The following is a 12,359-nucleotide window of genomic DNA, read 5'->3' as shown; positions in this document are numbered from 1 at the left end:
GTGTTTGCATTCTCCCTCTGACCATAGTAATACAATCAATAACAAAGAGAGTTAGGAAAATGTAAGTTCGTTTAGGCTAGAATTTAGCATACACCTGGGAGCGGGTAGCAGGATTATGTTTAGAACTCTGGGACTAGTTGCGAAACTAGGTAGCCATCTAGAGACTGTCTTCTCAAAACGGGACTTTGTAGCAATGTAATTCATAAGTATTAGTTATGATTATATTCAGTATAACTGCAAAAGCAACTCTGATACCAAATACTAAAATATTTCTTGTGTTTTCTGTGATTTTGTATTTTTTAGAATTGGCTTTCTCAGTGGGAATGGGAGTCATGGGAAATTTGCTACATAGTACCTCCTTCTCAGCTGTGTCTTGTTTTAGTATTTGTAATGAATTAAAAGATGCTTACTCCTTGGAAGAAAAGTTATGACCAACCTAGATAGCATATTGAAAAGCAGAGACATTACTTTGCCAACAAAGGTCCGTTTAGTCAAGGCTATGGTTTTTCCAGTGGTCATGTATGGATGTGAGAGTTGGACTGTGAAGAAAGCTGAGCACTGAAGAATTGATGTTTTTTGAACTGTGGTGTTGGAGAAGACTCTTGAGAGTCCCTTGGACTGAAAGGAGATCCAACCAGTCCATTCTAAAGGAGATCAGCCCTGGGTGTTCTTTGGAAGGAATGATGCTAAAGCTGAAACTCCAGTACTTTGGCCACCTCATGCAAAGAGTTGAGTCATTGGAAAAGACTCTGATGCTGGGAGGGATTTGGGGGCAGGAGGAAAAGGGGATGACAGAGGATGAGATGGCTGGGTGGCATCACCGACTCGATGGACGTGAGTTTGTGGAGATGGTGATGGACAGGGAGGGCTGGTGTGCTGCAATTCATGGGGTTGCAAAGAGTTGGACACGACTGAGCGACTGAGCTGAGCTGAACTGAAGAGTTCACAAGGGAGGTTGGTATAAAGGAGTGCTGTATCACTTAAAAGCAGTATATAGAAAGTCAATTCTGATTCTACTAGGATGCCCAGTCTATTGAGTAACCATGTCTAATAATGTGTTGTCCATAAATACTAATTAATTTAACGCCCTTAATCAGTCATACGGTCAGGACTATGGTAAGAAATCATCCACTGTTTCTTTTTTCACCCCTGTACTTTTTTCTTTTCTATCCTCACCTTGCATTTACAGAATATTCTCAGTTATCTCCTAGAATAGTGACTACAAGCTCTAAACTCAACGTGTTTTGTATTTTTTCTTTTAATCTATACAACTAAGTCGTTTGCTCTTGTTTCTCTGTGAGCTTGGTAGGTCCAGGAAAAACAAATTCAAATAAAATGCCTACATTGTACATTTATTGGTTTCTTAAAGATTTATTCTATACTGTATCCTGAAAGTTTTATATCCTAAATATTTCTGTAAACACTCCCTCAGTTCAAGCCTGCATCACCTTGTTATTCCCAGTATTAATGCCTTCAGATTCGTCTTCCTCCGGTTATCCGTATGCCCTTCAGATTCCTCCCTCCGTGGTGTTTGGAGTCCCCAATCTCAAAAGCACACGTGACCACGAGGCACTCTGAGTCACATCAATGTCTAGACCTCTTAAAGCACCACTGATGCTCTCACAGTCTGACTTCTGCCTGACCCTCTGTCTCTAGCCCTTTCAGTCCCTTGCTCTAGAATTCCGAACTGCTGCTGGCGCCCTCGTCACTTGTCCCTGTTGTTGTTCAGTTGCTCAGTCCTGTCTGATTCTATGAGGCCCCATGGACCGCAGCACACCAGGCTTCCCTGTCCTTCACCATCTCCCAGTGCTTGCTCAACTCACGTTCATGGAGTCGGTGATGCCATCCAACCATCTCATCCTCTGTCACTCCCTTCTCCTCCTGACTTCAACCTTTCCCAGCATCAGGGTCTTTTCTAATGAGTCAGCTCTTCGAATCCGGTGGCCAAAGTACTGGAGCTTCAGTGCCAGCGTCAGTCTTTCCAATGAATGTTCAGAACTGGTTTTGTTTAGGATTGACTGGTTGGATCTCCCTGCAGTCCAAGGGACTGTCATGAGTCTTTTTGAACATCACAGTTGAAAAGCATCAATTCTTCGGTGCTCAATCTTCTTTTTGGTCCAACTCTCATATCCATACATGACTACTGGAAAAGCCTTTGCTTTGACTAGATGGACCTTTGTCAGCAAAGTAACGTCTTTGCTTTTTAATACGCTAAGTTTGTCATAGCTTTTCTTCCAAGGAGCAGGTGTCCTTTAATTTCATGACTGCAGTCACCATCTGCATTGATTTTGGAGCCCAAGAAAATAAAGTCTGTTTCTGTTCTTATTGTTTCCCCATCTCCTTGCCACGAAGTGATGAGGCTGGATGCCATGACCTTCGTCAGTCCCATCCCTTCACTTTGGACAGATATCTACCCTGTGGTGTGTGTGCTTCTCTCCCCATCTTGGTACAGCCTGAAATGCTCTCCCTCTCCTGCCCTCTCTTCCCTTGAACTGTGAAAGTCTGCACTCAGGCATTATCTCTAGAAAAGCCATCCCTGACACCTTTTTCTATATTTTTCATTAAACTCCAGTGTCTAGTACTAAGCAGAAACCCAAGAAATAATTATTGAATAAGAGACACTGGGGCTCTGTATCAACCTAGAGGGGTGGGATTGGGAGGGAGATGAGAAGGAGGTTCAAAAGGGGCAATATATGTGTACCTATGGCTGATTCATTTTGAGCTTTAACAGAAAACAACAAAATTCTGTAAAGCAGTCATCCTTCAATTAAACAAAACAAAACAAAACAAAAAAAACGCTATATATACCGAGGTGACTTTTAAGAGCTTGTCCTCTGCAGTCTAGGAGCCAAGAGGATAGACATGTAAAGAAATAATTTACAGTTCAGATCTATAGCTATCACTTAGGAAAATCTAGAAAGACACACTAGAAAAATCTTTAAAGTACTAAGGGAGCTACAAGTAAAGGTGTACCTCTTTATCAGGGGAAAGATGGCAGTAATCAAAGACAACTTCACAAAGCAGGTTGAGCCTTAAAAGATGAAAAGTAATTTGTTGGAAGAGTAGAGGGAAGCATTTCAGATGAAGGAACTGATAAAAGCTAAAAAGTAAGAGGAATTTTGTAAACCAAGAATAATGTTGCAGTTGATGCTTGGCACATTGTTAAAAAGGTCTGTTATGAAGTAGAGAAGAGAATGTATGGTGACTTTGTATGTCTGTCCTGTATTTTGTTTGGTTTCTGATTGTTTTGTTCACCGATGTTTGGGTCCATCTGTGACTGAATCTTTGAGCTGTTTGTGTGCCTGTAACCTGGTGACATCTGGTATATCCCAAATGGTTTGCTGAAGTTTTTAGGTCATTGGAAGTAGTTCTTAAAGAAGTAAATATTCAGCTGAAGATTAAGATTGATTTAATCTGTCATCTCATACAATGTTTTAGATCTATGTTTAAATGAGGATTATGTCTTTTATCTAAACATTCTAAGTAATTTTAACTAAACATGCAGATCTGTCAAGAGAACTAGACTTGAAACTGATAACAGAGGAAGAACAAGAAAAACTTGATGAAGATGAGAATGACCATGCACAGGTATGTAAAACTGTAAATTTCAATATCTGGTGTAGTACTGTATGAGAAAATGTGTATCAAACAAGGCAAATTAGAATGGAAAGATAAGTTAAAACCCATCACAAACGAGTTAAAGCAGAAGTTCAGTGAAATTTTGTGAGGAATACCAAATTACCGTTTCTCCTGAGGAAGATCCACTACATGATAACCCTAAAGAAGGAGCAAACCAAAAGGAAATATCTCCTAATCTCACAAATAATATACCTGATTGTGAGGAAAAAGGTGCATTTGGAGTATTTGTCTCTCTAGAATTCCAAGCATTTCCTGAACAAAAAGAACCCAGTCTTAAAAATGTTTTTCTGTGGTCTGTAAACTCTGGGTCCCTTGGATAGACTTGTTGGTCATCTTCAAAGCTTTGTTTCCCTGAAAATAAAGTAGACTTTGAAAATTATCAACTAGACATTGAACATGTGTTTATGAAAATTGAGGAGAGTTTTTATAATGATACAGAAAATAAAAAAGTAGGGGAGCTGGTAGTTACATTCGAAGTGAAAGACCAAGAGATTGATATGCAAATGTCACAAAATATGAGGCAAGATCCCACTAATCAGAAATTAGACACGGGACAGGCATGTCAGTCTAGTCTGTGGCTTGTCTACTCTGGTAAGATGAAACATATAATTCAAATAAAAATTCGTGTTCCCCTTGCTGTTGTTAGAATGCTGATTTGAAGAATAAAGCAATACAGGACTGGTTCCAGAAGCCACTGCATGCGGATAATTGCAGTGCCAGTGACAGTAAAACCATGGAACCCGAATTAGAAAATGGGAATTCTTCTCCACCTAATAGTCATGGCGCATCTGAAATGTATGTAAGTGAAGGCTTAGAGAAGGATATGCAGAGGTTTAAGAAGGAAATAGACATGTTACAAGTAGAGTTGCTGGCTCTGGAAAAAGAGAAAATTCAACTTCCAAAAGAGGTGCAGGCTCATTTATTCTTGTTTTGGTTTTTCTCTTTCTTGATGATGTGGTCCATTTTGATTTTCCACTTATGAATAAAGCGGGGTCATCCAAAGAGGTAATTGTGTAGAAATCGATTATTATCTCAATAACAGGAATTCAGGAAACTATTTTCATGGCTTTTGTCCTTCAATCAGTTCTAATATCTAATTTTTTTCCATCAGTCTTCATATGGACTGGGAAACTCATTTAGCTATGTACCATGTGGTCTTCTGAGCCAGAATAAGCACTAAGGAAATTGCTTAAAAAGAATAATCAGCTAGGGTTTTGTGTCTTTTTTCCCCTTTAACTCTGTTGGGTTAAATATAAGTTATATTTCCATAGAATGAGAAGAAAGCACTGACTGAGAGATGGGACATGAACATGTGTTCCCTCTAATCTCTTCATTGTGGTTGAATATGTGATCTTCTCTGCTTTCCGCAATTGCTGGGCACTTAGATTTCCAGCATGGCCGCTTCAGGATCTTTTTAATAACAAATACATGGGCTCCCACATATGCTTTAATCAGTACTCTCAGATGTTTCTTTTGAGACAGACCTTTCCATTATGTTTACTAAAATGTAGAAAGTTTTGACATGTGTGATTTTGTTACACAGATAGTGTGTGTGTGTATGTGTGTGTGTGAAAGTTGCCCAGTCAGGTCCAACTCTTTGCGAACCCTTGGACTGTAGTCTGCCAGGCTCCTTTGTCCATGGAATTCCCCAGGCCAGAAAGAATACCAGAGTGGCTAGCTGTTCCCTTCTCCAGGGGATCTTCCTAACCCAGGGATCGAACTCAGCTCTTCCACATTGAAGGTGGATTCTTTAATATTTGAGCCACCAGGGAAGCCCATAGGTAGTATAAACCCTGAGCAAAAAAGAAAAAAAAGTGTTTATCTACAAAGGAGAAGACTGAGTTCTGAGATGCTGTGAGATTTTTCTTTCTTCAGTAATAGGTTTTTTAAATTGTTTGTTTGCTCTTTTGTGTAAGAGGTGCTTTGACTGAGTTTGAACAACAGACAAAAAGACACAAAAAAGAATCAAAAAAACTCTATGTATTCTCCCGTTTAAAAAAAAAAAAAAAAAAAAAAGGAGATGAGCCCTACCCCCAACTAAGGCATTGAGTTACTGTGCCAAAGTCACGCTTTTAACTTATCTGATGAATCTGATGAATTCATTTGGTAATATATAACATTCAACGTTCCAGAATTGTATCATCTCTTTTGGTGCCATAAAATGCTAGGGAGTGCCAGTTTAGGGGCCTTAAACAAAACCTTGAACATTTTTTGATTTTATTGCTGTTTTTGGTAAATAGCGGGGCAATGCTAGGTAATTATTTCTATACCCTCTACCTGTAAGGTTTGATGGTTATTGAATGTGGAATTGGGAAGCATTACTTATATTCCAGAATTCCACACTAACTAACAACTCCTCAGTTTCATTCTGCTCCTTGTGTTTTGGTAAACTCTGGTTAATTTAATGTAGTGAACACCGTCACTTTTTTGCTATCTCCCGGATCCAAGTGAAAAAAGAATTGTAAAAGGCAGAGGGGAAAGAATAGCTTTAGTGCAGAGAGAAGAATGTTTCCTTTCTGAGGCGTGAAAGTGTCACATCCTCTACATCCAGCTGTTTAATGGAAAATCCAAGTGGTAAAGACCAAAGAGGACAGATTTTGTGTCTTTGCCTTTTTATTTCTCTGTCTCTGCCAGTCAGATGGGGAAGACTGAATATGAATAATTGCATCTTATTAAGAAAGCCATTTTTGAAATTTTGGGAATTTTGTTTCTTTTCCTCAAACAGAAAGGAGAGATTTTACAAAAATTTCAGTGACTTGTAGGTGATAAAATAAACACAAAAATATTTTTATCACTTAAATTCAGGGTGAGCACTGAGTCAAATAATAAAATTTGAAATATCTTTATAATCAATACACAGCAATTATTCTTAGTGTCAAACTTCCATTAAAGGTTGAAGAAAAGAAGCACAAAAGCAGTGAAGTGGAAGTATCAGAGAACGTATGCGATGCTGCTGATGAGAGTGGATTGTTTCTGCAGAGAAAGCATGGAGGAAACAGCAACCAGGAGTTTCCTGCTATGCAGAATGAGGGCTCTGATAGGTAATCCTATATCAATATTTAACAGCACGTCCCTTCTTATGTTCCTATAAAATAATTTCTAACTTGAGCTAATGTTTGTGATGTACAGATTTTATATTTTACTAGAGATATGGTTATTTTTAATACTCTTGTCCGTTAGCCTTATTACTAGAGTTCCTTTGTTAACATACCACCATGTTACATATTAGAGTATTCTGGATTTGATTGCATATTTGCCTTAGTCAGTGTGTTGTGTATTTAAATGTGTTTTGTCACTAATGAATGTCCTTTCATTTCAGTCTGAGGACTTCTCTCAGCATTTCTCATGAGGCGGGACTAGTGGTGATGAACTCCATCAGGTTTGCTTTGTCTGGGACAGTTTTTATTTCTCTTTCATTTCTGAAAGACAGCTTTTCTGGAAAGAGTCCCTTGGCTGGTAGGCTTTTCTCTCCTAGCACTTTGAGTGTGTCCATGGAGGAGGCCAGATTGCTGTTGGTGGATGGAGAGCCCATGAGGCGTCGGTCTTTCAGCCGTGAAGCTGCCGTCGCCGCATCATGCGGGTGGTTTAAAAGTGAGCTCTCCTCCCCTGGCCAAATATTTCCTTGGTTTCTTCTTTCATGGTATATGTGCCTCATGTCACTTAAAATACCACTTAAATTAAGTGTGGCTTTTTTCTGTGAATTCTCTTTTTCATTTATTTTTGGCTGCCCTGGGTCTTTGCCGCCGCAGTGCGTGGGCTTCTCAGTGTGGTGGCTTCTCTTGATGCTGAGCGAGGGCTCTGGGGTGCTGGCCTCAGTAGCCGTGGAGCACGGTTTAGTTGCCCCATGGCATGCGGGATCTCCCCTGACTAGGACTGGAATGCCTGCCCCCTTTATTGGCAGGTGGACTCCTAAGCACTGGACCACCAGGGAAGTCCCTAAATTCACCATTATTATATTTAGTAGCAAAATAAAAAATATAGTGTAAATCTACTTATGGCTCCCATGTCTAAGAGTCAAGGCGCTTAGCCAGGGGACTCCAGGTTTGCAGTGTAGCCCTTGAGGTTCTTCTCAGTGTCTCTCTAGATGCATCTCTCTCCTTTCTTCCATGTATTTTGTGCTGTTCCTTCCAGGTTCCTCGGAAACAACCCAGATGCCCTGTGCCTGATGTTTGTGCTCACACTCGAATCTCCAAGTAGAATGATTTTCTCCCTTTTCTGTTTCTCATGACCTCCTCTCTTCACTTCTTCTGCAAATCCTTCCTTATTTCACTTACCACTTTCATATGTCAACTTTTATATATCATATTGTATCATAATCATATCTGTGTTTGAAAGAAGAATTTGTTTTCTTGCATATGGTTGGTACTCCATACTGTTTTGTGAATTAATCAATGACTTAAGATGGGTAAGAGTTGGGATTTTACAAGAATTGGTTTTTTATTCTTTATTAGTGGAATTATTTGAAAACGTTGGCTTTTTTTGGACTTTTTAAAGTAGCGATTCTGGTGTGCACAGGGAGGGAGTGAAGGAAAAGCGCGCTGACACATGGATGCTGGAAGAACGTGCGATTGCACCGATACTTGAAAAGACCGAGTCACTGACCGGTGGCCTGCTGCACGCGAATGGTGATGGCATTTTAAGGGAAGTGGATCAGGGTGATGGCAGATACATTCTCCAGATTCCTTGTTTGTAGGGGAAGAAATGTTAGCACTGAATACTTCTTCTGGAAATAGAGCAGCATTATACAGTGCTCAGGCCAAGACAAGAGATTGCTCCACTCTAGTGGACGAACACTGGTTAAGGTGAGGACCAGTGCCTTTGGCCGGAAGTCATTTCAGTAAATAGTCCCCTTGGAAGCTGGACTGTAATGAATACATGTAAACATTCAGTAGGGAATGTTATTGGGACAGGCAATGAAGAACTGGATGGTAACTGAAGAGGAATGTGGAGTTCACAGGTGTTTCTTGTTTTATGTTAAGAAGGGAGCTTTTAGAGTATGTATGCTGTTGGAGGGAGAAGGCAATGGCACCCCACTCCAGTATTCTTGCCTGGTAAATCCCATGGATGGAGGAGCCTGGTAGGCTGCAGTCCATGGGGTCGCTAGGAGTCAGACACAACTGAGTGACTTCACTTTCACTTTTCACTTTCATGCATGGGAGAAGGAAATGGCAACCCACTCCAGTGTTCTTGCCTGGAGAATCCCAGGGACGGGGGAGCCTGGTGGGCTGCCGTCTATGGGGTCGCACAGAGTTGGACACGACTGAAGCGACTTAGCAGCAGCAGCATGCTATTGGAAATGAGCCAGCAGAGGGCATGTTTATTTAGTTTAGTCTTGTTTGCATTTCCAATACTAGAAAGCTTATTGATTGTATGCCATTATCTTTAAACTATTACATTAAACTAATTGTACATAATACTTCTGTTCATGTATAGTTTTATGGTAAGGGCTTGTTCATTGGTTTTGAAGTATAATATTCCTATGTAATGGAATATGCAGATGATTGCTTAAGTAGATTTTCAAAAATTACATAATTGTGAATTTACACACACTTAGGCTATACTGAATAGGATATGGTCATTCCTTGATGATTCTAGTTGATAGTAACATGGTGAGTAGCTATGATTTTGTAAGGTGCTCTGAAATATCACATCATATTAACTTCATAGTTGTTTATAGATTCCAGGGAAAAGGGAAGATTTTGTTTATATTCAATAGAAAAACATTATTAGCAGTCTTTCACAAATTATTCCTTTTGCATGATAAAGAGCTAAATGACAGAACCCGTGCTTCCTTTACTATGCGTGTCATTAACACATATTGTGTGCTCAATACATGTATGTCAGATGCATGAAGAAACAGCAGAATGGGTGAATGAAGGCCTATTGATGAATTTCTTTACAGAAAACAAAACTTTATTGACAGTAGATTTGCAGGCTTGTCTACCTCTGAAATCTTTAATTTTTGAGAAACATGTTTTAAGATTTAGAAATCATTATTTACAGCTATAGCTAGACCTAAAATAATACTATGGATTCATTTGCTATCGTATTACTTAAAAAGGCTTTTCAATATTACTTTCTCAGCATATTTTGGAAGAGCCGTGTTGAAGCCAGACTTCCTGGGTTTGAATTCTGGGTCTGTTGGTGACATGCTGAGTGGGCCTGGGCCCGTTCCTCAGCCTTTGTGTGCTCCATTTCTTCCTGTACCCATCTCCCAGAATGACTGTGGGGATAAAAATGGCTTTAGGACATATCAGGTGTTTCTAATAATGCATGGCCTATGAATAGGACGTCCTCAAAAAGCTAATATCTTGGGTATTCAAATGGATTTCTTTCTTAGAAGGACTGAAGGAATACCTCCCAGATAGGTCGTATTGCCATAAAAGTTAGTTCTTATGGAAAAGGACAGGTGCAAAAACACTGGTATAGTTTCCTATCACACAACGCAAGTAACTTTATGTTTTTCCTTTTCCTTGGATCTAACTTTAATACTTATTAATATTACTGATATATTTTCTGTGTCCTTTAATGCTGCTCTTATTTATTTCTGCATCCTTTATAGACAATTACTTGCCAATGCAAAGAGTTTATATACAAAAGAAAAGTTTAGGTATTGTTTGTATTTTTAAATATTTAATATTAGCCTGAAAAGAATCATTTGTTCTTTTAGGCCTGCAAGGAAAACACCGTATGAAAAGAAGAAGGTATAGTAAAAAAAAAATGAACTTTCAAAAATATCATCCTTGTCGAAAATACTTTGTCGAAGGAATAGTGGTAAAATAGAAAATCTTCCTTTGTTGTAGAGAAGTTTACTTTGAACACATCATTTAGAAACACTGTTGATAAAGTTATCCTTTTGATAAAAATCTCTTCTTTTAAGAAATGTCTGATTTTGTTTTGATACAGAGATTTATCACCTCTGTACACTTGGTGTATTTATACATAATTTAAGGATATTGTGAAACAGTATTGTTTACGTGTAGGTCAAAGAACAAATTAATTACGAGAATGACCTGGATGACTTAACTCAGTCATCCAAGACTGTTTCTGAGGATGGTGACGGGCTTTACTCTACAAGTTCCAGGTTGGAAATAGAACCTCTCGACGTGGGGCGTAAAGGTAGGACCGCAGTGTAAATGTTAACAGAAAGCCTGTCTGTGTATAGAGGAGTGATATATGCACACCTTGTCAGTTCTGCTCTAGAGCCAGGGATATGTTACAGTGCTGTGCATCCCAGAAGTTTGTTTTGCATTAAAAGGGCATGAACGTGAGTGTATACTCTGAGCCACAGGCCTATGATCCTTCTCACTCACTGTACCTTCTGTTGACTCTTCTTTCCTGTGCCCCCACCCACTGTCAGGTCAGCATCATTTTCCTCCTAGGGTCACTGAAATTATCTCAGGACTTCTTTCCCTGCCACTCCACCTGGCAGAACATCGGTCTGCACAGCACCTGTAATTATTACCTATTTGTAAACATTCAGGTCTCATCATGCTACCCCCTTGCTTCAAGCCCAACTGTTGCCTCTCTTTGCTGCACGGTTAAAGGTCACAATTGTGTGGTTCCATCTGGTTTTAGTTTTCACCCTTCTTTCTACCTGAATTCTAGAATCAGCTTGTCATTTCCCTAAAATGTCTGCTGGTCTTAACATTTTCATTTTCTTTTAGTTCCAAATACTTTGTACTTTCTCTTTTCATTACCTCTTTGATCCAAGGGTTATTTAGATCCGTGTGACTTAGTTTCCAAATATTGAGAGTTTTCCAGAGATCCTTCTGTGCTCTTGCTTCTCATGATGTGTTAGGTGCATCCAGAGGGGCCCTGGGGCTAGGGCTGATTATTTCCTGCCTTGGAGGCCAGACCTTGCTGACTACCCTGTTCATTCTGCTGGTAGGTAGGAGTGTTTCCAGCCTGGCTCAGGAGGCTAGATAGAATCCCTGGGAGTGCGTGAGCTCCAGGCACGGTTTCCTGTAGTCTTTTCAGACGGTCTTTCCCTGGTCTCAGGCGGTTTCTCACACATGTGCACTCTTTGTTCCTCTGCTGAATACCCGAGGGGCTCCTCCTCAGATCTCCGGGGTCCTTTTCCTGTGTTCTGCTCTCTCCTCTCCACGGTTCTGACCTGTGATCTCTGCCCGCGTTGGTTTCCCCAGACTCTCAGCTTCATCACCTCCACTTGGGGAGTCTGGTGCACTGAGCTGCCATCCCTTCTCCCCGTGTAGGGGCCTGGAAATTCTCTCCAGGCAGTGAGCTGGGGCGTTCCTTAGGCTAACCTGGTGTGTTTCCGGGATCATTGTCCTTCACTCCCTGAAGTCCTTTGTCATGAAAATCATTGTTTAATGTATTTTGTCAGCGCTGTTTTTGCTCGCTCCACTCAGGAAGGTAAATCAGTAGCTGTTCACTCTGTCTTGGTTAAAAACATATGGCAGCTGGAGACTGTCCACAGGGTTGTTCCTCCTACTCTACTTACTACTTCCTGCTCATCCTTCATTTCTCAGTGTGACATCTCTTCCCCAGGGAAATTTTCCTGGACCCAGTCTGTGTCAAGTTCTGTTATGTGATCATAGAACTCTCTGTTCTTAGAGTATCCTTCTGAGTTCATAAGTCTTTCTTTTCTACTTGACTTCAAGCTAAACAAGAGCCAGGGTGTCTGTTTTATCTGCAGAGCTTAGAATATTGTCTTCCACATTATAGACACTTAATACTTGTTCAGTGCGTGGATGAGT

At 40.2% G+C, this 12,359-nt stretch overlaps 1 protein-coding gene across 1 annotated transcript in view; it reads left to right on the top strand.

Annotated features, from left to right (window-relative positions):
- LOC129626159 (ankyrin repeat domain-containing protein 62-like) overlaps window positions 1–12,359 on the top strand; it is a 68,970-nt gene that overhangs the window by 39,677 nt on the left and 16,934 nt on the right. The window contains exons 11-14 of the mRNA XM_055545366.1: window positions 6,532–6,680; window positions 6,959–7,018; window positions 10,310–10,343; window positions 10,623–10,758. Coding sequence (XP_055401341.1) covers window positions 6,532–6,680; window positions 6,959–7,018; window positions 10,310–10,343; window positions 10,623–10,758 — 379 coding nt within the window. The remainder of the gene's footprint in view (window positions 1–6,531; window positions 6,681–6,958; window positions 7,019–10,309; window positions 10,344–10,622; window positions 10,759–12,359) is intronic.

This window comes from Bubalus kerabau, chromosome 13 (genome assembly GCF_029407905.1).
Source record: "Bubalus kerabau isolate K-KA32 ecotype Philippines breed swamp buffalo chromosome 13, PCC_UOA_SB_1v2, whole genome shotgun sequence".
Classification (NCBI taxonomy): domain Eukaryota; kingdom Metazoa; phylum Chordata; class Mammalia; order Artiodactyla; family Bovidae; genus Bubalus; species Bubalus kerabau.
The sequence above is the reverse complement of the archived record's forward strand: the minus strand, read 5'-3'. Positions and strand labels throughout refer to the sequence as shown.